At 33.0% G+C, this 27906-nt stretch overlaps 1 protein-coding gene across 5 annotated transcripts; it reads left to right on the top strand.

Annotated features, from left to right (window-relative positions):
- Positions 1 to 5444: 5444 nt before the first annotated feature.
- Positions 5445 to 26781, top strand: LOC127729064 (uncharacterized). 5 transcript variants are annotated; one of them, XM_052236710.1, is made up of 3 exons: positions 5445 to 5540; positions 14679 to 14795; positions 22996 to 26781. In XM_052236710.1, the coding sequence occupies exon 3, from the start codon at positions 23000 to 23002 to the stop codon at positions 25499 to 25501; it is 2502 nt and encodes an 833-aa protein (XP_052092670.1). In that variant the 5' UTR covers positions 5445 to 5540; positions 14679 to 14795; positions 22996 to 22999; the 3' UTR covers positions 25502 to 26781. The 5 variants fall into 5 exon arrangements, with proteins under 5 accessions (XP_052092670.1, XP_052092667.1, XP_052092671.1 ...); XM_052236707.1 differs by having other exon boundaries at positions 5451 to 5594; XM_052236711.1 differs by lacking the exon at positions 5445 to 5540 and adding an exon at positions 10386 to 10443.
- The last annotated feature ends 1125 nt before the right edge of the window (positions 26782 to 27906 follow it).

The raw sequence follows: 27906 nt of genomic DNA on the forward strand, positions 1-27906 counted from the left end.
TCTTCGTACATGTTTCGTTTGGTAACACAGGATTTCGTTTTCGAGATATTTTTTGTGATGAAATGTCGGCATTTATCTGTTCGTGTGATAAACAGTTCGATATATCTGGTGACTGTGGTAAAAGGTTTGAATTGTCGTCTACAGAAATTACATCAACATCTACTGTCTGTTCGTCATTGTTTTTCGTTTCTAGTGTTATAAAGTTATATCTAAGTACATCTGACAGTTTCACTATAAGATCGTTTTTGATAAAAGCATTAAGTTGGACAACACAGTTTGTATTATGCTCATCAACAGGGTGTATTTTATATAATTAAAGTCACTTGCATGTCAAAGACGATTGACATCTCTGTTAGTCTTCGTGTCTGAAGTATTACAGTTTGTTGTTATTTCATTGCATCCATCAGTCATTTCTGCTGTATTCTCATTGCATACATCAATCATTTCTGCACTGCAATGCTTGTCGTATCTGTAGTATTCGACAACATTTAAAAAGCTATCGTTACAACAGACAGACCTATGGCAGTAGTTTTTGTCTAACTTAATTCGCCTTTTTTCATCACATTTTCAAAGCTTTGATTTATTGTATGATCACGTTGAATCGTCCGACTGGTATTCAATTTCCTTTTTGATATGCTGTAGGACGCCTTCTACATAATTTTCTTCTTTCGATATATTGATAAAAAAGTAGTGATATTTCGCACTGTATGATATACTACATGAGATCTTTTAATGATCGAGTTTTTTTTTACTGATATCCGTTTTTTCGTGAACCAACCACTCTCTGTGCATGATGATTGTTGATTTGACACCGTCGGCATCTACAAATGCGGGAGCCATAAAATGGTTCTCTTTTCTATATTTTGTGATACATTCTCTGGAAAAAAAAGAAAAAAAAGATGGTTTACATTTTAAGATACAGTCAAGTCTCATTACTCACGAACTACAACATGTTACGCTGACCGTATGGTTCAACGACATACTACTCCATGTCTACAGCGATCTAATTCAACGCCGTACAGTACAACAAAAAATGGTCCGCGTCAGCATGCACTCCAAAACCTATTGTTGACGGGGGAGTGTTTTGTCGTCCAGACGTCCGAGGGTCCTGTATTCGAGGTGTTCAGTAAAGGATTATTCGCTTGTAACAGAACTGACCGATATCTGTTGCAGGCCGACCTGAACAGGCTTCCAGCAGACATCTAGAACTGTGTCTAAGATTCATGCACCAGTAAAACATAGACGTGATTAGCAGGCTGCGCAGCTGATCAACCTGGCCCTGAAAATAGCCGTTGTGAGGTTTTGTATAGCAATAAAAAACGCTGTTCATTTTTGCTTTCCGTGTTTTCGTGTGGGCGTAGTAATTTAATTTGTGTCATGTATTGATATATCATAACATTTTGTTCAACTTTAATTACAAATAGAGATATTAAACACTATGCTTATAATGTGTGTTTATGTTAAACGTGCCAAAATTGAGTTTTCGTTGTTGTTTTTTGTCCTTTTGCTGGTAGTGTTTAATGGTCCGAGATCTAAACAAAATAAAATGAATTTTAGCAGTTACATATCGCATGATGCAATTAGCATGCTTCCTTATCAACTTAACCAGTCTCGCTCTTTTTAGAGTTCAAGTGATTCCCATAATTTTTGTTTGTATCCTTGATTTGTTTTCTTAATCTATTTATGAGATTGGTGGAAGGAATAGCCTATTATGGAATATATTTTAATTTAAACCAATTCAAATGCTTAATAAATAAATGTGGTGGAGTGGGATGCCAATGCATTTCTGTATTTGATAAAAAAAAATTACAGACAGCATACGATAAAGTCTATTTATATGACGTTATTTTTTTTTTTTGCATCTACATATTGCTGGGTTCGTTTCTTCTGTTTGTTGAACATGAATACATTTAATATCTAGGTATGGTAAACATGTGTATATTTTTGATGATGTTTTACCTTTTATTCAGCTTTTGAACATCGGTAAACTACTGTTGCTTATATATACCTCAAAACGAGACTGCAATAATTCAGCTTGCTTGAAATTTCTTATGCAGTATAAAACATAAACAAATTAGATAAGAATATCAACAAAGACCATAGATAGAACAGACACATCATCTTGAATTAAAGAGATTGGGAGGACTCATAGGGAATTACCCTATATATCATTCAATTCCCCCAAATATAACAGACAAAAAAAGATATGGTTAAGGGGTGTGATCTCAACCATTCTCAAATGCAAGGGTGGTGATGACCATGATGACTTATCCTATATATCATTCAATTAATTCAACTATTTGCAAGATATTACACCTGATGATTCACTCAAATATATCATTCTATTCATTTTGTCGTGGCAAATAAGAACATATATGGTTTAACAGTATAGATCCCAACTTTTTGCTAGATATTTGATGAGTTTATTCATATTTAATCGACATGTCATGTTTTGCAGTTTTTTCGCAGTTTTTATCAAATGAAAGAACTTGCAGATAGAAGCCTAAGCAAATACATGAGGCATTTAAAAAAAATTACTGATATTGGACAAACTATAATGCCTTGTAAACATCTGAATGATTTTTTTTTTGTAATTTTCATGAGGCAAAAAGAGCCCTTGTCATAACTTCTCAGTCCAGTATTCTATGTAATGTTCTTACAGTTACATATAGATATTTTTGAAAGACCATTTATAAATATTTATAATCAAATTTGCTTCATTTCATTTCTATTGTTACCCAAAAAGTCCACAGTTGATGATAGTTATGCAAACAATGCATAATCATGAACATGTAAGACAAAATTATCATAAACTTCATTATGTATTTGTCTAATGACTGGCCTGATCAAAAAGCAAGTTTAAGACTAAATTAGGTGAAAATGCTTTTACAATTCGGTTCACTACTAGGGTGGTTTGTAACGACCTTGACTGCCTATTAAGTCCTCACACGGTCGGTTCTGTGTCCTAAGGCGTTTGGTGAGCATAAGAATGTTGTTGTTGTCGTAAGGTTGAGAAGAGACGGCCATTTTGGTTTTGCGTATGATGATTTGGTTTCTTTACTATTTTGATTTGAAGTGCTGCTCTACACAACGGTATACTGAAAGTAAAATGATTTTGTCTTAATATTTTTTCATGATTGTATTCACTACCTATATACTAAGGTTTTGTTATAGTGAATCGTTTAAGATAATTAGGTTGTTATTTGAACTCGCTGATAATAGGGCCTAATTAATAAAAGAACTGTAATTTTGAAAAGACTTCTTGTTAAAAGTTTTAAATATTTTCAATAATAGACACAATGGATAAGCGTTAGATCGTTAAAAAGATACCATTCACCCTCCGGGTTCATGGTTTCTTTTTAACGAACCAACGCTTGTCCATTGTATCCATATTGTATATATTCTTATCGCTCCCGCATTTAATCACAACTTAAAAGGTACGGTCATCACATACACATATATATATTTACATATATTTATGATACACAATTACTTAATTTAAATTTTGTATTTGAAAGTCATGTTTATGTGAAAAAATGGATATTTGGCATAGTCATACAGTCAAATAAACAGATAAAAGTTACAGACAACCCATGTATGAGGTGTTTGCGGGTATATTTATTACATCCCGTTCCTTTGAGAGATCTACTGAGAACTATGGAACAGACTGTCAAATAGTATTTGCTAAGATTTTGAAGAGGAATATTTCATTTATGCATAATCAAATAATTAACCATATTGGCTTAAACGTAATCTAGGTAATGCTTGTGTCTTCAACTGTTCAATAACAGAACAGCTGACAATGTCAATGGCGTCCGGGGAATCTATAGATAGAATAGTAAACCATATATATACTAATTCTCTCAGATGCACAGTTTTAGATAAATAAATGAGTTCAATACTAATAATGCAAAAGTTATTTTTTGCATTTCATTCTTATTTTTTATTAGCCACAATCTGCTGTGTTGTTTTTTTTTTATTTGAGATTGTCTTGGAGAAGGAGAAACCGTTTCAGCATGTTCAATGTCAGTGCAATATCACCACATGCACTGGTCTCTGAAGGAAAAATAAGGGGGACCGGGAGTTTTTTTTTTTTTTTTTGGAGGGGGGAGGTCTGGAGGTCTCTTCCCATATTAAGGTATATGCATGCCGCTGTTATGGGTCTACTCGAATTTGTAGACCCCCTCCCACCAGTGTGCAATATCTAAAGAGAAAAGCTTTCGTTTCTGAAAGACATAAGAGAAACGAAAATAGATTAAAGATGCACGATCGCTCCTAATGATGTGGCCAGTGGGATGTGACTGTTTGTGTAAGATGTAAGCTTTATGTATAAAGTTAAAGAGGCTTGAAGTGGGTATACTTAGTAATATGTTTTTTTAATAATATCTTTCTTGTCATACAAACATATTTAGTTTGTGACAAAAACAAAAACAAACATAATATGGCAAAGAAATAACAATTCTATAATAATAATTATCATGAATACTAGTATATTAAACAAAGATGAAAATTATCAATTTAATTATTAGGTGCATTTATAAATTGACTTTCAGATACTGTATGCAGAAAAACCTGACGTATCGACTCTATGATCATATATGTCCGATTTTATTGAAAATTTGCTTCTGGGCAAATTTAAGGGATTTTAAAGTACTTTTTCAGGAACCAAAAAAAAAAGACTGGACATTAATTCAGTATTAAATGATATATTTAGAAGCAGTAACCTCTCAATTTAACTCCTAAACTTCAAATGTGTAAAGGAGGTGTCATAAACAGAATCCAAAAACTATGATGACAGCTATGCAAAAAGCGTTGAAAAAGTGTTCTGACATCATTCACCGCATTAACTGCAGTTTTGTAGCGATTGCGCTCTTTGTATGAATCGACAAATGTACTTATTTTCCGTTTATGATTACAACAAGAAATTTTACGAAGTAAACAAACTATCAATTAATCTCCGACTTTTAACGCTGTATTACAATTATTAAATATCTTTGTATGAGTATTATAGTTTTCGAAGTTTCGAAGCTGAAGGCAAACCGGAAGTAATAACTTTCATCCAATTTTCTGTTATAATAAACAACTATTTAATTGATAAATTGCAACCAACTGAAATCTTTGCAAACTCGCTTTTCACGCCTGTCTATATTATCCCTGTTGTGCTTATGAAGTATGTCAACTGTTTGTCACTTTAAATAGATCTGAAAACGAAAGTTCTCGAAAATGGACCATACAATTTTGTCTGATATAATTATGACTTTTCTTAAAATGTAAAATATTATTCCAGGCGGATAACGTATGATAATTATAATATAAGATGGATAATCACATTATCATAAATAGATTTGCAGTTAATAGAGATTTTAAAGTAGTTTAATCTTAACAAAAGTACCACATATTTACACCCTAGTTTTCAGGGGAGATAATGTAATATAAATAATTGTCCGCCATTTTGTTGTTTCCTATCTCTGCTGTGGCATTGTTCTTCAAGTTGTAAAAAGACTCTGAACTAACTTCTACTTAAATTCAAAACAATATTGGTAAACATTATATAAAAGGGGTCATTTAATCTTCAGGATATATTTGAAGTACAGGTAACTCATGTGACATGTTTGACAATTAGTCATTTTAATTTTCGTTTGAGCATACTATTATTTGTAAGGCAAATCTTCTCATTACGCTTCCTATGATAAGTGTTGACACGGGTAAAATTAGGATGTCATATATCGATATCGCTTTATACAGGGAGGATATTTCTACAGTAAAGGATTAATGAAATGTTGTGTTTTGAGAGCACAGATGCCAACTATTTGATTCTCTGGGGGAGCAGAGATTTGTACCCCAAGCACAGTGACTTCAAGTCAATCATTTTTTTACCCAAAAAAGAAAGCTTTTTTTTTTAATTCATGGCCAATCACGCACACACAATTATTTTTTTCAGCATACATTAAAAATCTTTTTTTTACACTTTATTTGATACATGTACATTTATATACCAAGCCAAGTCAATTTATATTCGCGCCTGGCTATTTAAAAGACCAGGAGAGCTTTTGCTAACATTTGTCTGTCGTTTTTTGATAGATCTGGTTGACTAGGTGTCTATATAAAGTAATGATGATGTTATACATATAAAACTGGATATATGAAAAAGAACGGATGTAGGGCAATGGTATGAAGAAATCACCAAATCACACAAATGCAATGCACAAAAAGACTTCCAGTGCTTACCACATGGTCTTCAACTGAGCAGGAACTACCCACCAACAGGCAGTCAGCTCCTGATAGTCGCAAACACAATAAAAGCAATCAAATCGAAGGGCATAAATATAATTAAAACTAAAAGGTTCAACAATACACATCAATAACAAACGCATAATGTTGCTCTAATATAAATATATTCTAATATTTACAATTGCAAAAAAATCTATTGTTTTTTCTTCATTTTCCCTGAAAAGTATATACAAATGTTTGGCACATCCTCGTATAGCAGTGTTTATGAAGTTTATATCCCCTCCCAGCCTTTCACTCGAACATTCTTAGTTGGTCTAGGAGAACATGATTTACTTATTAGTTGTAATTTGCTTTGAACTAGATTTCAGTAACTGCTGATACTCTTATTTCGGTGTTTTGTTTCTATTGTTTTTATGTTAGTTGTTTTTGTGCCTTGTACCAGTTGTTTTTGTACCTTGAACTGATCTTTTGAGTTTGTTCTTCTGTTGTGCTGTTAACTAATGTTCCAGGTTAAAGGGAGGGTTGACCGCTCACAAATATGTTTAACCCCGCCACATTCTTTATGTGCCTGTCCCAAGTCAGGAGCATGTAGTTAAGTGGTTGTCGTTGGTTCATGTCTGTCATATTTGTTTTTCGTAAATTGTTTGTTATAAATTATGCCGATGGTTTTCTCGTTTAAATTGTTAAACATTTTTCATGTCGGGGCCTTTTATAATCGACTATACGGTATGGGTTTTCTCATGGTTGAAGTCCGTACGGTTGCCTATAAATGCTTACATCCACTTCATTTAAACTCTGGTGGATAGTTGTCTCATTGGCAATCATACCACATCTCCTTATTTTTATATTGATATTGTCTGTCTCCAATTAGACTGGCTTTAATGTTTCTGACATTTGCTTTGTTATCTGCTCTAAAACTTGACTTCTTTGGATTTCCAATCATTTGGCTTCAAGCATTATAATACATAGGAAACACGAATCGTCGAAATGTGCATGTAATTAACTGTATCTTTCATTCTGTACCTATAGGCTAGTGATCGGTGTCGTCTTTTATTTCTTCAGCACATCTGAGCACTGTCAGGTAACAATTTTTTTTACCCGTTTGATATTCACAATTTATTTTGGTAATCTGATATTCAAAACAATTTTTTTTTAATTCCCCCCTCCTCTCCCCCCCCCCCTTCCCCTGAGAATCAAGTGGTTGCTCCCTTATTATCATTCGTTTGTACAGCGACTCCGATGCTAAGCTAAGAATGTGAAATAATTGATGTGGAATGTTTGGTATTGTTATAAAAACTCGAACCAGAAGGCTATGCAGCGACATACAAATGCTTGTTTGGTTGTTGCCGCTTGGTTGCCCATTGAAATTTACTTTTTACTCTGCAAATGTAACATGCTTTTTCATCAGATATAAACACTTTATTTTTTTGCTCTGTTTCTGGTTCGACTTTCTTTCTGAAAATTTCATTTTGAAACCTTTTCCCGTCACTTTAAGCATCAAGGTTTGGAAGATACATTACAAGAATCGGTTTGGTCGCTACTTGATTTAAAATGAACCACCAGAACTGACAGGAGATTTTTCAATATTTATCATTGCATTGTACATGTTATTAGGTATACTAATACAAATCCAAACCTGCAGTTGGCAGTTATTTCTTCAAATGTTGTTACTCAGACGAAAACCGCTAATATTATTTTAAATGGTTCAGGATTTGTGTCTGAGATTTACATGAGCAACACGACGGATGCCACATGTGGAGCAGATCTGGAGCAGAATATGTTTACCCTTCAGGAGCATTGATGGTGTACATGTATATTTGTACCAATTAAGATATTTTTAATGTTGAAAATGGCATAATATCTAAGCTTTCTTAAAAGGACAACCATTTAATTTTCTGGGTGAAGGGGAAGGCGGATGCAGGAGGATTTTTTCAGGCGGTATATTAATTTTCACCTTTTGCGAGTATCGCTATTTTTTTTGGCGTTTTTGTCACTTTTGTACACATTTATATCATGCATTTTTGGGGGTAAAATATAAATTTTCATTTGTTACCAGTCCAGGATATGCAATATCAAATGGTCGTCCTCCAACAGCTACTGAGTAGATATATTGAATATCTAATTTTGGAATAGATCAATGCATGCACAAACGCTAATTTAAAATTCAGAACACCTTTTTGTCAGTTAAATTCAATTTAATAAACAAAATTGAAACAGACAATTCGAAAAGCGGACTGGATTAAAGATAAATCAGATAAAATATAATTTTTATTTTATGTAGGGGGAGGGGATGTTATTCAAAAACTTTGATTTATAAATTTACACCTTTTTGTCATTGATTCATGTTGAAATAAGGTGATCACTTGCAGTAAACTATTTATGTTTTGTTGTCATATAAGCATGGATGATGGGTGACACTTGTGGGGTAAAAACTGTTGAAACTCCAAAGCACATAAGTTGTTGGTAATTTCTTTATATTTCAAAATGAAACATGCGAAATAACATAATATATAGTTAAATGCCCAATGTATAAAAATAACGAATCACTTGTAAACGTAATCAAGTTATAAGGCTATAAGAAAAGATATTACAATTGATTTGGTTACTTAAAGGTTGCTTCTAACAATTGACACATCTGATTAATTTTTAACTTTTTGCGCAGGGGTTAAGAAACATTCAGAGTATTTTTCTTCACTTTTTCAATATTTTAGATATTCTATCCCATCATATTTTATGGGCAATAGGTTCTTACATCTACATTTGTATATATAGTATTTAAACAGCGACACAATATTATTTGCTGTTTTACTATTAACAAAAACCTCAGACACACCAAAAACAACTTCTTTGGCGCTAAAAGGCAAGAAAATGTAAAGATTTCTCATCCAGTCTATCATGGATAGCCAAAAATTGTTTATAACATTACATTCCCAAGAAGTGTGAACTAAGTTTTCTCTGATTTCTAAACAAATAGAACATAGTTCAATTTCTTTTAATTTGCATTAAATAAAAATTAATTACTTAGTAGAATCCTATATATGAACAATCTTAAAATGGAAGTTTTGTAAAAACGAATTTCTGGTTGTTATAAAAGGCATAACCTAAGGGTAAATAGTATTCCAATCTTTAATTTGCATATTTAAATTTCTTTCCCATTTAGTACGGGAAGGTAAAGCCAATATTCTATGCGACTGTCATACAGGTGAGAGGTTTAGCTAGCTATAAAACTAGGTATAATGCACCATTTTCTACATAAGGAAATGTCTGTATCAAGTCTGGAATATGGCAGTTGTTTTCCATTCGTTTGGTGTGTTTGAGCTTTTTATTTTGCCATTTGATAAAGGACTTTCCGTTTTTAATTTTCGGTATTTTTGTTATTTTACTTTTTACTATCTTCCAAAAATATTTGGAATGCAGGTAATACCAGAAAGAGCAAACCGCTTTATTTATGCCTTATAATTGAGTTCAAAAGGTAGGCAATTTCCACATAGAAGTTTTGTTTTGATTAGAAACGTCTTTAATTCCTATTTGTTGTTAGATAAAATTGCAAAAATCTAAGAATATTACTCAGTTTTGAGCCAGTCGTAAGTATTTGAAATGCCTGTACCAAGTCAGGTTTATGACAGTTGTTTTCCATTCGTTTGATGTGTTTGAGCTTTTGATTTTGCCACTTGATAAGGGACTTTCCGTTTTGAATTTTCCTTGGAGTTCGGTATTTTTGTTATTTACTTTTTACTGATGCTACCAATTTCTCGTTTGGAGGAGTTTTTTTAATAGATAGGAATTGTTTCAAGCCCGTGTAAATTGTTTAATTAGGAAACAGAGATATTTTTAGAAAACATTTGACCAATTGATTAAACAGCTGTTTAAGTTACAAATCGTTAGTTTCAGACTTTTAAATTTGTTTGATGAAATGGTCAGAACGTAATGTGGCGTATACTGTTGGTGTACGTTAAAGAACACACACGAAACTGTGATATTGTTTAAGTAAAAGCTCAAACACGTCTTTTTTTAATATCCATGCCAGTGAAATAAATACAAGGGATTGGTCATACCTCTACCCTTTCTTCAGTATTCTCATTACTGCACAAGACCTTTTCGTGTCACAGCTTATACAATTTCAACAACCTTTCCAGTTATTTCAGGAAGTCTGAAGACAGAAGTAAACGTTCGAGAAACATACAACTCAAACAAAACTTTGAAACGAGAACGGTAAGACGCTCTTCAATGGTTTTCGTGTGATCATTCCTATCTCATTTTTATGGATTTCTTTTCATCTTTACGTTCGCTCTAGATTCCTGTTGATTTTCATTTACTTGTTGTATACTTGTTTTCGAAATCAAAATCGCTAAACATGCAGTGCAAATAAAAAATAAAAACAAGAATTATGTGTCCATAGGACACCATGTCCCGCTCGCACGATAAAGTTTCAATGTTTAGTGAACCACAAACTCTGTGTCAAAACCTTTGTTTTTTTTAAGTTCACACCATACTGAACATGACTTGTGTACTTAGCTTCAAATTGATGTGGTAAACTTACCTCACACCAACACATTAACCTGATCTGGGCATGGCGGACGAACAGACGAACAAAAGTACGGACGGACAGATAGAATAACATGATGTCCCTTTACTATCGTAGTCGGGGCATGAAATACAAATAAAGAAAGAAAAGAAAGTGACAATTGACAAATTAGGTGTGTGCCTTTCTCCTTTATAAGAACAGCAGCACGTAACAAAGTGTGCCATTAATCAAGTACAAGAAATTGAACACTCAACAAAGTCAATGACGATTAATTTCATTTATTTAAAAGTTCACGTTGATGATTTCGATAATCACACATAATAGAGGATGTGGATGGGGTCCTTCATTTCTGTATTTTTAATTTTTTTTATGCAATTTTTCTCTATTCTTTATAATTTTTGCCTGTTATTCTCTATTCTTTATATTTCAGCACCCCATTATTCTCTATTCTTTATTTTTTTTTGCTTATTTTTCTCTATTCTAAATTTGTTTACCCCTTTATTCTGCACATTTTGCCCATTATTCTGTATTCTGTAAACCCCATCCAGACCCTCAGAATGGGTTTATTATCATATTTGTATACCAGTTATTAATGCATAAATTAAAGCTTTACAAATATAGCAAGTCGTTTGATGCGGCCACAATCTCGTCCACATTTCCTTGTTTGTGAAATCGCGATATTACCTGTCACGAAATGTTTTTGACTTGCAGTAGCTAGCACGACTCCAGTGTGCCATTTGTTAAACAGGAAGAACCGCCTACCCTTCCGAAATATGTGAGTTCACTCACGGTCCTTATAGTGAGATTCTTGTTGCATAATTAGATTTTCTGTGAAATGTTTTGAAGACCGTGCTGTTGTTCATCCATTCGTCGTTTAATCATAACATATTCTTATTTCAAAAATACATTAGCAGGATCAATTAATAAATAATTATAAGAGAATTGGGAGAAAAAGAAAGCATTTTATTTGAGTTTACGGTTCACGGTGGTGTTTTATTTATCCCCCTCGAACTCTGTATGCTGCAAACGCACAGGGGAAGATACTACTATGCTGCGAAAAAAATCCTTCTATGTATCCAAACAGTTAAGGAGTCCAGAACACACGCAAACAAAATTGTAAAATATGGAATCATCGTTTTTTGGCTTTATTGTTGTTGTGTTTCTTTTTTCATAAGTGTTATTCATTTCATGAGTACTCGTTTTAGAATTATATACTTGTAATGTCTACATCATTAATTAATTCATACAGTGTACGAACTATCAATTGTAGCAGTTTAGTTAAAATTGACAAAAATTCAGATGTATTTATTTTATTACTAAAGAAAACATTACTTTTGCTTAATAAAGATAAAAACTGAGTAGGTATGAGCAGGTATGAATTATTTACGTAACAAAAAGATGATACAGGCAATAACAGGGCTTCCGGGGATAATACCGGAAACTACAAATCCGCCATTTTGAAAATTGTTTTGATAAAATGACTGAAAGAGTACGAATCTGATAGAACAGTACTACTGTATATCTATATTGTGGTGGACGAACACGAAACGAGGAGACTATCACAACGTAAAGTATTTACATTTTGTAAATGACAGCGTGAAAAAAGCAAGTCGTCTGTTAAAGAATGATTGAAGAATTTTTCTAATCTCAGCGGGTCTTTTTTTTTTTTTATTAAATATTTCCTTTAAAATTATGTCTTACCAAATTCATTGTCATCATATTAACTTAATATATATTTATAATATATATTTATTATTTGTATTTTCATATCCAATAAATTTTTATTGTCATGTTTTAATGTTATGTCCCGACACCTAGTATTAAATTTGTGAACATATAGTGTGCTAAACGTGTTCAGGTAAGTGTAAACAAAAGTCCGCCATTTTGTTCTAGTAAGGTCACTAAACTTCTGACGATTAAGACGATCGGCAATATTGTGGCTTGTTCGTATTTACTTAATGTTGAATATGATTTATTGTTTGAAGAAATCCATTGTTTAAAAAAATAAACAAATACTTTTTTCAAAAAGGTACTAGCAGCATTGTATTTGTTAGTTATAAATTATTGTTTTTATTAGCAAATTATTTATAGCATGGTTATGTTAAAAAAAGAAAACAAAACGGTGTAAATTAGTAAATCTTTCCGGCTCTATGTCCAAGTTGTTATTGAAAATGATTTCACACTGTTACACGATATTTGGAGGTTACGAGACCTCTGTTGAAATACTTATACCAATGTCTACAGGTAGATATGAAAGTCATATTTTCTTCTTTTATTAAAGCGTAAACAAGTTATAATAGTAATAATGAAATACGTATTATTTTATATATCAATGTATGATAACGATTTCATAGTGTTAATTTTATGCCCGTCTAAAGTAATAAATGTATTTTTAAAATGTATATATATATGTTGTTGGTAAACATTAAAGTATGATACATAAGATGAAACAAAAACAATATAACAAGAAAATAAAATCCTGAATTGTTACTTATCATCTTCTGAACAAATCTGCAGGTAGAAAAACGTTATATATTTTTTTTACTTTTAAAGAAAAACGAATACTTTTTTGTCACTGAATAAATAAAAATGAGAACTTAATGATAAACAGATAAATTAAATGAACTACTTATCCCATAAACACTTAAAACTTTTTTGTTTCAATAAAAGGAAACAGTTAATTCAAGTATTTCGTGTTTTGTAATCACCACCAGATATTATTTTTATATAGTTGTTAGAGCAAACTTTCCGTGTAAATTATATTACTTTCTATTGTTCCTTAATACTAATTCTGACTTAAATTCATGTTGATTATAAAAGAATAGAAATATAGATAAAAGACGGTGACGTTTCATTTTGTCACACAAATCAAGAGCAGAACAGAAATCTTCATCATGAAATTATACACCACATCCCTTCTTTTTCATTATTTCACGTTTATGAGAACCTTTTATGAGATGTGTATTGATACAGATGTAAATATTTTTTCTAACATTAAAATAATTGTCCAGAGAATGTTAAGTCCGTCCATTGTTTATTTGAAAGTGACGTTGTCCATCCCTAAAATTAAATAAGACAAAACGTATATTCACTATGGAGAATATGTTTATGCTGTCTGCTTATGTTTTTTTTTTTTTGTGTTGGTATGCACATGTAGAAAATTGTAATTCATATGGATATTTTATTAAGTCTTCTCGCTTGGCTATACAGGCCCACAAACCCAGTCTTGTAACTGTAACAACGAATTTATACTACAGGCTAAAAGTATGTATACCGAATTTTCTAAAAATTGAGCATCGGATCTGTGACTGTAAGTCTATCGTGAAACGAGACTCAAGATAATTATAATACATTTTTATAAGATACACAGTGTCGTACATGTAAGATACTAGTGAATTCGTGTTTATAAATGCTTTTGTGGATTTTGCAAGTCAGGTGTATGCTTTATTTTGTAGAAATTGTGCAAGTCTTATTGTTTTCAGTGATTACAAATTTTAGAACTTAAGGTACCTATTTTAGAAGGCGATGAATTTTGACTGATGCCCATTAAAATCAGCTCATAAACTAGAACTACAGTTAAGCCATACGTATGTTCTCATTAAGCTTTCGGAACAGTGATGAAAAAATGTTGCATTTTCAGAATGTAATAAAAATGATTTGATTGATTTGCGATATTATCATTATGTAAGAAACGCATTGTTTCAAAATCGAATAGCATTTGACATATTTTGACTATAATGGAACGAATTGCTAAAAATACTTTATCGCTACAGTACACACATATACTTTTGCAAAGTTCCATGAAACTCTGATTTTGTTTCATCTATAATTAAAAATCTATTTTTATATTTTATACGCCGGGGTTGCTTGACGTAACTGGCCTTATTGTGAACTCATGTCCAGTATTTTTTTTATTTTACAGGTTTTATCAAAACTGAATACCAAGCATCCTTTAAAGTATCAAAGACAGAGAGTTGTTATATGTAAAAAAACAACACGGCTGAATATCACATTTATATTTATAATTCAGTTAGAAAGGGTAAGAATCTACATGTATATTCAAAAGATGTTTGAGGCTACGAAGTATTCATTAAATAGTGACAGACAACACCATTGCCAAACAATAATAGTAATGATAAAAAAAAAACGCAAGCAATGACAACGACGGTTTACAGTTAAGTTTCGTAACAAAGTAAACAATATTACCGATGACACGTTTCAAAAAGGGTAATACGCAAAAAACATACATGCTTATTTCATGTCTCATGTCTGGAAAAAAAGGGTATGAAGGTGAAATGATTTTATTTAAGAAATTTTATTTTAAAAACACTATATATTGATATAGGAACATGTTCTGGATAAAAGAATATCAGAACTTTAACGGTGCTGAATGTCCATAAATGTGTAAGGTTAGACATGAAATCTTAGGGTAGGTAGGAAGGCATGACACAAACTGTATTTTTTATGCATATTCATTTCCTGTTCCCTATGAGTTATTATTGAAATTCAATTTCTGAAAATGGAAGTAGGGGAGGATCGAAAGTAGGACTTGGTGAAAAACAGATCCATGGGCAGTATGTGATAGCAGTCCGATAATATTTCGACTTTGGTACAATGTGACTTTCACTCAGATGCGAAGCCTTTACCTTTATGATGGAATAAATATAAAGTGTATGAACTAGAGTAAACGTATTTTTCAGAAAGAATTTATTGCCACCAATAGACTCGTATAGGGCTTCGTTAGTTCTGATATGTATTGTTTTAACGTTGTCACAGACGACGTTCTAGCACGTGAAGTGATATATAATGCATTTTATACTGAAATAAAAACTATAATGCAATATACAATCAAAATTCCGGAAACGTATGCAACTTTAATGTAATATAGTTAAATGTATATATTTGGTGCGTTTTTATTTTATCAGTGTTTGTGCTGAATCATTAATTTTTTTCCTGAGAAAACTTTTTTCATTTCAAATTTTCACATTCGATCATGTATTAAGCTTATGGTAAGACAAGATACATGTACCAATCCGCTAATTTGGGCATTTATCCTATCAAGAGTAACGTGACGGTTCTAGTGCAACAGAGCATCAACTCCCCGAGGGCTCCATAGGCGACCTGTTGCACGGCAAAATTTTCTCCACATCTAACATATACTCATATTTTCCAGTGACATTCGAAGGGTCGTCGAAATTCTCGTACTTCCTTTCTGTTGACCTTCTTTGCAGAACCTGCATTTTGGATTAGCTATACATTTGTTCTCATCCTAAATAAGTATAGCATATTTTCAACAGGACGTTTAAAAACAGCAGCAACCAATGCATTAATCTAGTGGAACAGGAATTGTTGACCTTGCATGAGCACCTGATCAGTGGCGGATCCAGAAATTTTCATAAAGGGGGGGGGGGGGGGGGGGTGGCGCTGACTGACCTAAGGGGGGCCCGCTCCAGTCATGCTTTAGTGATTCCCTATATAATCAACCAAATTTTTCCCACGAAAGGGGGGGCCGGACCCCCCAGGGCCCCCCTGGATCCGCCTATGGAATCAGCTACCCTGTTATTTGGTTGGATCCTTCTTGCTTAAACTTTATCTGTGCCATATTTTTTAAACTTAAGTTTTTCTTTTGGCCGTGATGTCCGTCATTTTTCCAACTATGGTTTTTGATTGTCTAAGTGTAACATCTTCTTTACTCGTTACAAACAATTTATTATGTATCAAAGTCTGAATGAATAACATGCACTAAACTTGAAAGGCCTTTTATACCTTATTATACGGTATGAGAGTTGGTCATTGTTGAAAGCCGTGAGGTAATATGTAGTTGTTCGATCTTCGGTGGATAGTTGTCTCATTGGCAATACTATCATATCTCCTTATTTTTCAATACATAAACACTTTGCAAACAAACATTCTAAGAAAAAAGTAAAGTGATGCATATGAACAGACGGCTTATTATCTTGAAAACAATAATAGACAAATAGAAACTTTAAAAGGAAAAACTATCACCAAGATAAGATCGACAAATATGTCAACTGGACTGAAATTGTCAGTTAACTCATGATAGAGTTTTTCCCCTTTAATGATGATTTTTACTAAAAAGCGGCCATTGTTGAAGATGCAGGTGAGCGACACAGGTTTTTTAGAGCCTTTAGTTTATTTTTATATTAGCTACTCTGGTCCAAAGAACTAGTGTGAGCTTTTCCCACCACTTGGCGTCCGTTGTCTGTCGTCGTCGTCCGTTAACTTTTACAAAAATCTTCTCCACTTAAACTACAGGGTTATTTGGAACCAAATTTAACCTCAATGATCATTGTGGTATTTTGTTTAAAAAGTATGTCCGATGATCCCGCCTGCCAACCAACATGGCTGACATGGATAAAAATAGAACATTGGGTAAAATGCAATTTTGTCTATTATTCTGAAAACCACTATGTATAGAAAAATCTGACTAGGGCAGAAATGTTCAGAATTTTGAGATCTACCTACTGTATGTTTAAATTAAAACTGTCAGGCGACTTCTTATAGGAGTTATTGTCCTTAAATGACGAATTTTACCATTTTTTCTATTTGAGTTTACCTATTACATTGAAAACCATTAAAGATACAAAAAACCTTTAGAAGCAAAAACGACTATTAAGACAAGATCTACAATTAATGGCTTAAATTGTCAGTTGACTCCTTACAGGAGTAACTGTCCTTAAATGACGATTTTTAACAATGTTTTGCGTTGTCTCTATTATGTTAAAAAGTATAATAGACAGATAGGATTTTTAAATTGCAAATATGATCACCAAGACATGATCTAACATGGCCGGAATAGTAAATCAACTCATTATAGGTGGTATGCCCTTTAATGATGATTTTAATCATTTTGTCTAGCGGTTTTGACAATTATCTTAAAACGGTTATACATAAATAGAATCTTTAAAAGACAAACATGATCAGCAAAACAAAATCTGAAAAAATTAACTCAATTTTGTGTTTTGAGCAAAAATTTTGAAGAAACTTTAAAAAGAAAACAATGATAAGCAATACAAGATAAAAAAAAACAAGAGATTTTAGTCATGAAGCATGTTCTAGAATACAATGTTGGAGGATGTTCATTGTTGAAGATGCACATTGACCTATGCGAGCCTCTAGTTTTGTATGTGGAAAGAACTAAATAGTAGAAAATTGGAATAATTTTAATAAGCAGTGTCTATGTCGTCTATACCCTCTTATATTTGAATGCTCTTTGTTTTGCTTATGTAAAGCTAGGTTTTGTAAAAAGATTTTAATGGTTTTTAAATTTTATTTTACAGATACTCTGGGTACCAACTCACATTCTATACAATGTGTGTATATATATATTTCTGACTTTGGTCTGAATTACAGTATTTTTTGGCAATCTCTTATTTCTGTGAAATTAAAATTAGGATTAAATAGCATGCATGACTCTAGCCATTTACATTTACTTTTATTTCTGTTCTTAAAATTTCGAAAAGGTCGTCATTATGGGGACTCCGCCTCGGTGGTATCGGGGTAGCCTGCTCGCCTCGAGTGGAGAGGTCGTGGGTTCGAGCCCCGACCGGGTCAAACCAAAGACTTGAAAATTGGTATTGGCTGCTTCTCCTCTAAGCACGCGGCATTAAGATGTATGAGCAAAGATTGGTCGACTTGGAGTCGTAATAAAGTGTCCGGGTAAGGTGACATGTCTTCCCGCGGACTGTTACCTTGTAAAATAGCACGTTAAAAATCCAGCTCAGCGTGTCGGTCTACAAAGGTCTACAAATCAGAGTTTATATACCATATTTTCATGTTCTCGTCCTGAATATTCATTTAATTTGCCACTGGACATTAAACAGCCATTCATCATATATATAGGGTACATTTTTGTGTCATGCGTATCTGGAACAATTTTCCTTCAACATTATTCAACGGTTTCCACAGGGATTGCAAACATATTGAAGATATGCACATCCTTTTTTGGCAGGTTTTAACTATTTCTCAGGTTTCCCATGTGTGGAACTAAGTAAATTTTGTCATTGAATACTATTATAAAGATGATATGTAGTGTGTGTCAAGCGTTACTCAAACAATTTCCTGAAACGTTTTTTATTTTATTTTGAACACTAATTGATATTGTGCACATCCTATTTTTGACAGATAAGTCGAATTGTTTCTTTACTACCATATGTATTCATTGTGACTGGTAAAATATGAATTGCACATTGGAAATTGTCGAAAAGCTTTCAATTAAAAGTTTTCCAATATTTGTGTCGCTGATAGCTGTTTTTTGAAATAGCAACGTGTGACGTAGACACGGTATTGATCTTGTTTACCATGTTTACCAACACATTTGGTCTCGAGCGCACACTAATCTAAAATCACGTATCATGTGTACAGAAATAGATATCATATCTTTATATGATGTTGCTGAAGAAAACTGAAAGAAATATCAGAATAAAAGTTTAAAAGCCCAGAGAATACCATTTAAAACTTAACAAATCTAAACAGAAAAACAAGTTATACTTAAAAGGGGAATTTAGTTCCATTACATACCTGTAGTGTCTTACCAAATATGCGTGATATATTTGAAGCTGGACGTTCAGCAAACAACACTCAATCATTATACTACTGAAATATAACTGAAGCTACGGTTCCTACTGGCAAACTTATTTGTCTCCAGAATTATAATGTTATTGCATGTTGATTTGCATTCTTTCGAAACTCGATGTAGAATTAAACCGTTGAATATTTCATTTAAATGCCAGTAACTCACGAAGTTATAAGTTCGGCCTCAATGTACAATAATATTGTTTGTCTTTTTACTTAATTTCGCAGTGCATTTGGAACGAATTGACGTGTGACAGGGTGAGACAATTCAGGTCCGAATCCAAAGATTACCAAAACCATTGATTAAAAACTTGTATTTTTGGCACTTATTGCAAATAGGTTTCCCGATTAAGAGGTTGATTCACACACGACTTTCTCCTAAATATTAGATCAACGGTTTAAACAGTCAACAATCAATCACTACAATCGGATCGTCGCCTAAATCCTTCAGTTTCTAATGCTTTGCGGTTTTCGTATCCTATTTTATTCGTGTACGGCGTTGTGAGTTGATATATTGATTCCGCAAAAAGGATTGTATGTACTTATTTAAATCATAAATGGCCGTAGATATAGTTTATTGCACTGACGAATGCATATAGTTTTACATTTTACCATTAAAACAAATTATAACTCCCCTGTATAATTGAGCTTAGAGGGAATTGGTTGTTCTGTTAATATCGTTTTTGGTTAAGAAGCTTGCAACATTTTATTGTTTTGGCTTCTTAAACTTACTGTCTTAAGCGTACCTGTTGAAGCTATTTAAGAAACAATTGTACGCACTGGCTTTTTGTCTTACATTTATATCGAAATATATATTTTATTGTTTTGACTTCTTTAACTTACTGTCTCAATCGTACCTGATGAAGCTATTTAAGAAACACTTGTACGCACTAGCTTTTTGCCTTACATTTATATCGAACCTTAAATGATTACGAACAGATTCAAGATGAACACGATACAACATAAGAAATAGACTGGTTGCCTGAATATATATTATTTTTCTTACTTTATCAAAATATTTACTGCTACATGTTATAATTCAAAATCGTTGAAAAATCAGTACCGAGTTCTAATCAAAGGAAGTTGAATTGCCCTTCAAAGTTCATGATGTTTTTGGTATCTTATTTACAATTTGCATATGCAACAAACTAAAATGTAAGTTTGGCGTTGCACTGCACTGTTTTTGTTATTGATACTTTGCTTTTGCTCTTTTAAAGTCTCTACCATTTTTTATACACGCGCTCCAATAGAAAAGAAGAAGGGAGTATACTGGTTTACCTCTATCCGACCGTCCGTCCGTGCGTCTGTCCGTAACACATTTCTGACGCTTTTTCCCCAGCAATTTCTTGATATGTGGTACCAATCTTCATATTTAAAAGCTATAGATTTTCAGATCCGTCACACCAATCCTTTTTGTGCCGAATACACATATATTCTTTACATTGGTGCATATATATACAAGGCATTTTGGTATTTTTTCTCTGCAATTACAAGTCTTAGCTTTCTGTTGTTTGCATCCGCATTGTTTGGTATATATATTCCCTTTCACCCCAAATCTGGGGTACACTCAAAATACATAACGTTGACACTCCCCTTTATCCTTTTAGATATTGAACATTTAATTAGACAAACGCTAATTCAAAGCATAAATGATCGTACTTATTCATTATTTCGTTCGAATAGTTGTTTTATTCATACACAAATAACAGCGTAACTTTGGTTTATTGTGTGTATTTTGGCACTAAATAGGATATTGAAGCTTGCATTCGATCATAATTTTACCCATAACTTACCCGTTAAGGTGAATTTTCTACTATGTTACTCTTGTGATCTTAGTACGAACAAGCCACAACACTGAAATACAAGTGTGTTTAATCAAGAATTCGAAAAAAAATATTTGTTAAATGTATATTAAAATATTTTCAACATAAGATTTGTATAATAACATTAATTTATTTTAACAAATACGCAACAATAGTTGCAAGATATTGTTATATTCGATTGAGTGTTAAACGAGAGAAAAAAAAAAAGGAAGAAAACAGTTTTTATGTTAAATGTTGGTGGTTCTCTTCTGATACTCCAGCCTCCTCCACAATTAAAAAGGGGCTGCCATGACAAAGCCAGTGTCTCTGAAAACACACAAAAAAACCCAACAAAAAATAGCCCGAAATGTTTCAGCACTTCTGAAATTCTATTACTTTGGTTTAAATTAGTATTTCTCGAGCGAAGAAAATATCCCTTATTGGAAGCTGAAATTGCTCGTTTTTATACGACCGCCAAAAATTTTGCGGTCGTATATTGGTACCACGTCGTCGTCGGAGGCGGCGTCGTCGTCGTCAGCGTCGTCCGAAGACGTTTGGTTTCCGGACAATAACTTTAGTAAATGTAAATAGAAATCTATGAAATTTAAACACAAGGTTTATAACCACAAAAGGAAGGTTGGGATTGATTTTGGGGGTTGTAGTCCTAACAGTTTAGGAATTAGGGGCCAAAAAGGGGCCCAAATAAGCATTTTTCTAGTTTCCAGACAATAACTTGTGGAACGGTGTATGGATCTCTCTGAAATTATACCACACTTTTCCATACCACAAAGGGATGGTTAGGATTGGCTTTAGGGGGTTATGGCTCAAACCGTTTAGGAATTAGGGGCAAAAGGGGAAAAACAAGGGTTTCCTGGTTAATGGACAATTTAAAAAAAGTACAATGTTAAGTTTGGATTACCTCCCTTAAACTGCCTTTAAATTATGTATAAAGAAATGTTGTATTGTCTTGAGGTGATTAGCTGTCAATTTATTTTTAGAAGTTACTATTTAAAAATGCTGATTAAGGAATATTTAATATATTAATTTTAGCCATGATTATGTATGTCATTATCTATTTTATGACTTTTATGATGTATTTAAATGGGTAACTATGGTTGTAAACTGCATTGGAAATTTGTATTGAGATTATGAACATATCTTGAGGGGAACCATTAGTGATGGGCCAATGTTAACTGGTATGCAGTTGTATAAGCAGTAGCACATCTCATTTCCATGGAGAATATTTGGCCCCGCCCCCTCAATCATGGTCTATTGACTGAAAGTTTTGCTTAGTTTACATGTATTAGTTTGTGATTAGATCAGTTTGAGATGAACCGCTAATGTTAAGTCAATGATATTTAGTATGCATTTGCAAGTCTCGTTTCCATGGAGGTTATATAGCCCCACCCCCTCATCATGGTTCATTGACTTTGAAACTTTTACACAGTTTACAAGTTAATGTTTGTTTGTGTTTAGGTTTGTTTAAAGGGACCGACTTATGATAAGTCAATGGTATTTGGTATGCAGTTGTATTAGCATTGGCACATCTTATTTCCATGGAGATTTTTAGCCACATACCGTCAGTCATGGTTCATTGACTTTGAATATTTGGACAACTTACATGTTAAAGTATTGCTATTTTAATTTCAACATTTGCATTATCAAAATTACAAAAAGGCGAAACATATCTCTGTGTAAACAGTCTATTATATTCTTAACATAACTATGATTTTGAAAATAACGAATTGTGCTAATAAATTGTGATGGGATATTTATTTCCTTTATAATAATGTACATGCCTATATTCAACGTAATGAATTGCCTTATGGTTTCCCGTTTCAGCTGAATGGCTTGCATTAGTGAAACAGATGATTTGTCTTCAGGTTTCGTTATTGGTGCAGTTTTCTCTTTAGCTGATGACTCAGAAAAAATATTAGAGAACGACGATGCCAACACACTAGACAAACGTTCTATATGCTGCTCACAAACACAACCAGAATCACATGACGATGATATATATCTTAAAAACTTTCTAAGCAGCAGTCCTGTTCCTGTAAAAAAGTGTTCAGTGCAAGTAAAAAACTTTATTGAGAAAGATATTCGGAACAAACTTACGGAAGCTTGTAACAATGCTATCGTAAAACAAGAACCTGCTGTCGAAAATGGACGACAGTCAACAAATACCGAAGAGAATAGTTCAGATCGAACAAATCAAGCAGATAGGCGTCCATCTAGGAAACGAAAACCTAATTCTCTAATGTCTTCCGATTATTTGTTTAAGGCGACAGAAATACGTGAGTTCCAAAAGTCAATATCTAAGAAGACTGTAAAGCACGATGCAGTTACTTGTCAGATCGACCGTGACCTAGTAATGTCGGTCGCCGAGAAATGTATTCCAGATGTAGTAGAAAAATCCGGTAAAGAGGACATCAAGATGGTTAGCATTTTGCCACCAACATTGAAAGTTAATATAAACGACACATCAGTGCTAGTAGATTGGAAATCGAAAATTTCTCATACTTTATCTGAATCTGAAGTGAAAAAACGCAGCCGCCCACAGACCGCTCGAACTAAAAAGAAGCTTCGAACTCAAGAACAAATTGACAGAGAAAATTCTAAGAAGAGTAGAAAATCCAAACCAAAGCCTAAGAGTAAAAAGAAAATTACCTTGGCTGATCCCTCTCCGCCTCATTTAGAACCATATGACGGACATATATCAAATATTCATTCATCTATGTCAACTCCTAGTAGCCCGGATGGTTTACCACCACAACTGAAGCCTTATGAAACAGCTTCAAGTGATAGCCCTTCTTTAATTCTTAAAACATCTGACGACCAAAGTAATCTGAAGAAACCATCAAAGCTTTATCAAATCGTTAGAAATGAACGAAGCAGTCAAGATCACAGCCCATCAGCTGATAACAGAATTCCTTGTAGTTTAACAGGGCGAATGCGGAAACCAAATCAACAGTTTGAAAAGGACTTCCTTACTGGATCTCTTAAAGCTCCTTATAAATCGTTACCGAATAACAAGCAGTCAGATAACTCAACATCGCATAACAAACTTGAGGAACAAAATAGCACCATTGATCATGACAGTAATAAAGTTCATGTGACAATGTTACCAAACAATAAACACTCGACAGTATCGTCAGATACGATGTCTTATATAATACAAACTGCTAATCAGTTTGCAGACAAGAACACTGGGAACACACAGGGAATATGTAGTAAAGCGAATCCGTCTTTAGGGACTGCTTTACAGATACCAAAGACAACGCAGCAGGCAAGCTCAACTAATACAAAATTAACATCTGCAATAGGAGAACTTGCAAAAATGGAAAATACGAAGAAATTTTTTCAGCTTATTGTAGGCGATAAAGTAGTTTTGATTCCTACTAACGGAGAAAGTGTTGTACCTAAAGCATTTGTAATGGACATTGCTGCAACTCGACCTGGTTCTTCAATTGCTCTAAATAAACAAACAGTTTCTGCATCTCACACTCCAAAAACCTTTATGATGAATATCGCAGGAACAAAACAAGACAACATTATTTCTCAACCACGATCAATACAAACTTCGAACTCTGTTTTGATTACTTCAGCACAGGATAAAAACGTTCAAACGCAGCCAGTTATGAATAAAGTGTTGATTCAAAATCAGACTTCCGTTTCATCATCACAGGTTATACAAGGTACACAAAGAATGCCACTTCTTGCCAATGTCTTAGAGTCATCTGCAAGACCAACGATTTTGCCGAATCAAATCTTAAGATCCGTAACGACTCCTTTATTATCAAACAAAGTAACAACAGTTGGTCCAGTAGGCCAGACAATATTATATCCGTTTGGTAGAAGTACTGCCCCAAACAGTGGACAGCCATTTCCAACATACATTATTACAAACACTTCTCAGGCAACAAAAGGTCAGACTCCGGTGGTTACTTCTGTTTTAAAAGACGCTAGAACCAGTATATCTACGTCATCAGGAATAACTATAAAGACCGAACCGGCTAGTACAGTTTCTAAACCAGCAATACCTGCTATAAAGAATGAACCGAATAATATCAAGGATTATGAAAAGGCAGCATCATCTTTCAAAGGAGTTCCTGATGATGGCAGTGAAACGGAGAGTGATGACGAAACACAAAGTGCTCAATCAAAAAGACAGTCTAGTAAAACGAAGGTATTAGTACCCGAAGTGGGCGTTCATGTACCCGCTTCCGAAAGTGAGACAAGTGAAAGAATCCGTAAACTCAGAGACAAGCTTCGAGAACAACAAGTGCAGGTTGAAAACATGCGAAAAAATATGCCATCGAGAAATGAAATCAATGACCATAATTCGTAAAAAACGACATAAGAGAACGGCTCAGGTGAAATTCGTATTCATTAATATTACAATCTTACTGTGACTTGACTGCAAGTGTTGCTCTCCACCTATTGCAGTTTAATCAAAATTCTGACCAAATTGCAATTTTTTTTATCAAACCAACCAGACTGAAATTTGAACATACAGCTGTAGAAAACCACAGTCAATTGGTGAGAGTGCAAGGTGATAATGTAAAACTTACGTACAATCACATTAGACTTTACTTCCACTTCATTGATATTATGAAAATGTTTATATGAAATTTTATACATTCTTTTATTGTAATTGTCATTCCAAAGGTGATGGGTAGTAATTTTCAGATTGCTATAAAAATGTCCAAACTAAGCTTTCCTACAATTTTTCTTTTAAAAAATCTTAATTCATAAGAATAAGTAATCAGTTTGAATTAAACCATGTTATATTCAGTAAAATATTTGTGAAATTACTATACATTGTTAATAAGTTTCCATGGGAGATAATAAAAAAATCATTGATCATTTGAAGTATTGATCTTATCTCCCTTTAAAACTTCAAGAGAACATATTTAAGCTTTAAGTCCATTCCATTAAGTATTTTAGAGATTAATTTAAAGAAAGATTTGCAGCATGTATAGAAAACACGATTTTAGAAGAAATAATTCAAAAACTTAAAGTTGGAATTTTTTTTAGCAATTCAAAAATTACTATCTATCACCTTTTGAATGACATTTACAATAAAAGAATGCATAGAAATTCTAAAAAAAACAATTTCATAAATAAACAATAAAGTGGAATTAAAGTCCATAAGGATTGTAAGTATGCTTTATTTTATTACCTTGCACTTTTCTGACCAGTTGAACAGCTTGGTTTGATAAAACAAATTGCAATTTGGTCAGAATTTTAAATTAATCGCAATAGGTGGAGAGCAACACTTACAGTCGAGACAGTCGAGACACAGTAATAAGACTGGACTGTTACCTTTAATTTGTATGTGTTTCTGGGAATGAATGAACGAATTTTGATGGCTATAAAAGTCTATGAATATTTGATAGGGTTTGTTTGTTCATCTTTTAACTTGTGACTATTTCAAACTACATCAATTGTTTTTTTTATTTTTATTTTGTATTTTATATAGTGCTGAATGATGTCTTTTTCCTAATTCTGATGCCATCATTTAAAGGTTGCTTGCGACGGAATTAAGTGATGTCTTTTAGTTTTATTATCATGGTTGAACAGCTACCAGTTGTTACTTAAAAATTAAAACAAATTAGGGAGAACAAATACAGTTGTATTGCTTTATTGCCGCCACTATTTTATCAAAAAAGGAACACCGAAACCTATTTGAAATAAAGTTAAGTTTTTGGTTTTAAACTGATTAACAGACCGTATTGGATATGGTTGGTTCCTTTAATATTTGTGATCTTACTGTTGATCTTGTCTTTCGTCATATGTTGTTATAATCCCTGAAATCAAAACACAACCTTTTAACTAAGCTGGTAATACTGTATTTTTTTCTCCTGAAAGGCCATGTACGCTTTTGTCGTCCCTTTGCGACCGTCGTCCGTCCGTCTATGTTTGACGTAGAACATAAGGAAAAAAATGCAAAAAAAAAAAACTGAAGCAGTTAGGGCACATCTGAAAAATGATTAGTAACAGGTTAGGGTGTATTTTCTGCTGAATTTTCAGACAAATCAGACAACCGATTTTGGAGTAATTGCCTCTGAAATGTCAATTTTTAGAAAATTTCCAAGTTTTTGGCATATATCTTAAAACCTAAAGAAGTTAGAGCAAATTTGACATGGGTAAAAAAGATCAGCGCTAATTTGGAGTTATTCCCCTTGAAATATGAAATTTTTCCAAATTTTGCAGTTTAAGGTATTTTTACTTGAAAAATTTAACAGATAGAGAGAAGTTTTTGAAAAGTAAAAATGACCTGAACTATAAGATCGATGATAATTATCTACAAATAAGTCAACTTGACGGAAATTTTCAAATGCCCCCTGAGTTATTGCCTTAAATTGATGACTTTTATCTTTTTTGCATTTTTTTAAAGAAAACTATGGTTAAAGAGACCATTGTTTGATAGTAAAAATGTTCAACAAAATATGATCTACAAATAAGTTAACATGGATAAATCGTCAATTGATCCCTTATATTAGTTATTGCCGTTGAAAAACTAATACTATTTTTTTTGGCAAAACATATAATAGACAAAGAGAACTTGTAGATGCAAAAGTGTTTAGCAAAATAAGATCTACAAATAAGTCAACTTTACCGAAATTGTCAATTGACCGCTTATAGGAGTTATTGCCCTTGAAAGATGGTTGTTATCCATTTTTTTCCCATTTTTGCAGAAACTATTATATATGTTTGTTTTGTTCACACATTGTTGTCAATATGATGGAA

Source organism: Mytilus californianus, unplaced genomic scaffold (genome assembly GCF_021869535.1).
Source record: "Mytilus californianus isolate M0D057914Y unplaced genomic scaffold, xbMytCali1.0.p SCAF_2, whole genome shotgun sequence".
Classification (NCBI taxonomy): domain Eukaryota; kingdom Metazoa; phylum Mollusca; class Bivalvia; order Mytilida; family Mytilidae; genus Mytilus; species Mytilus californianus.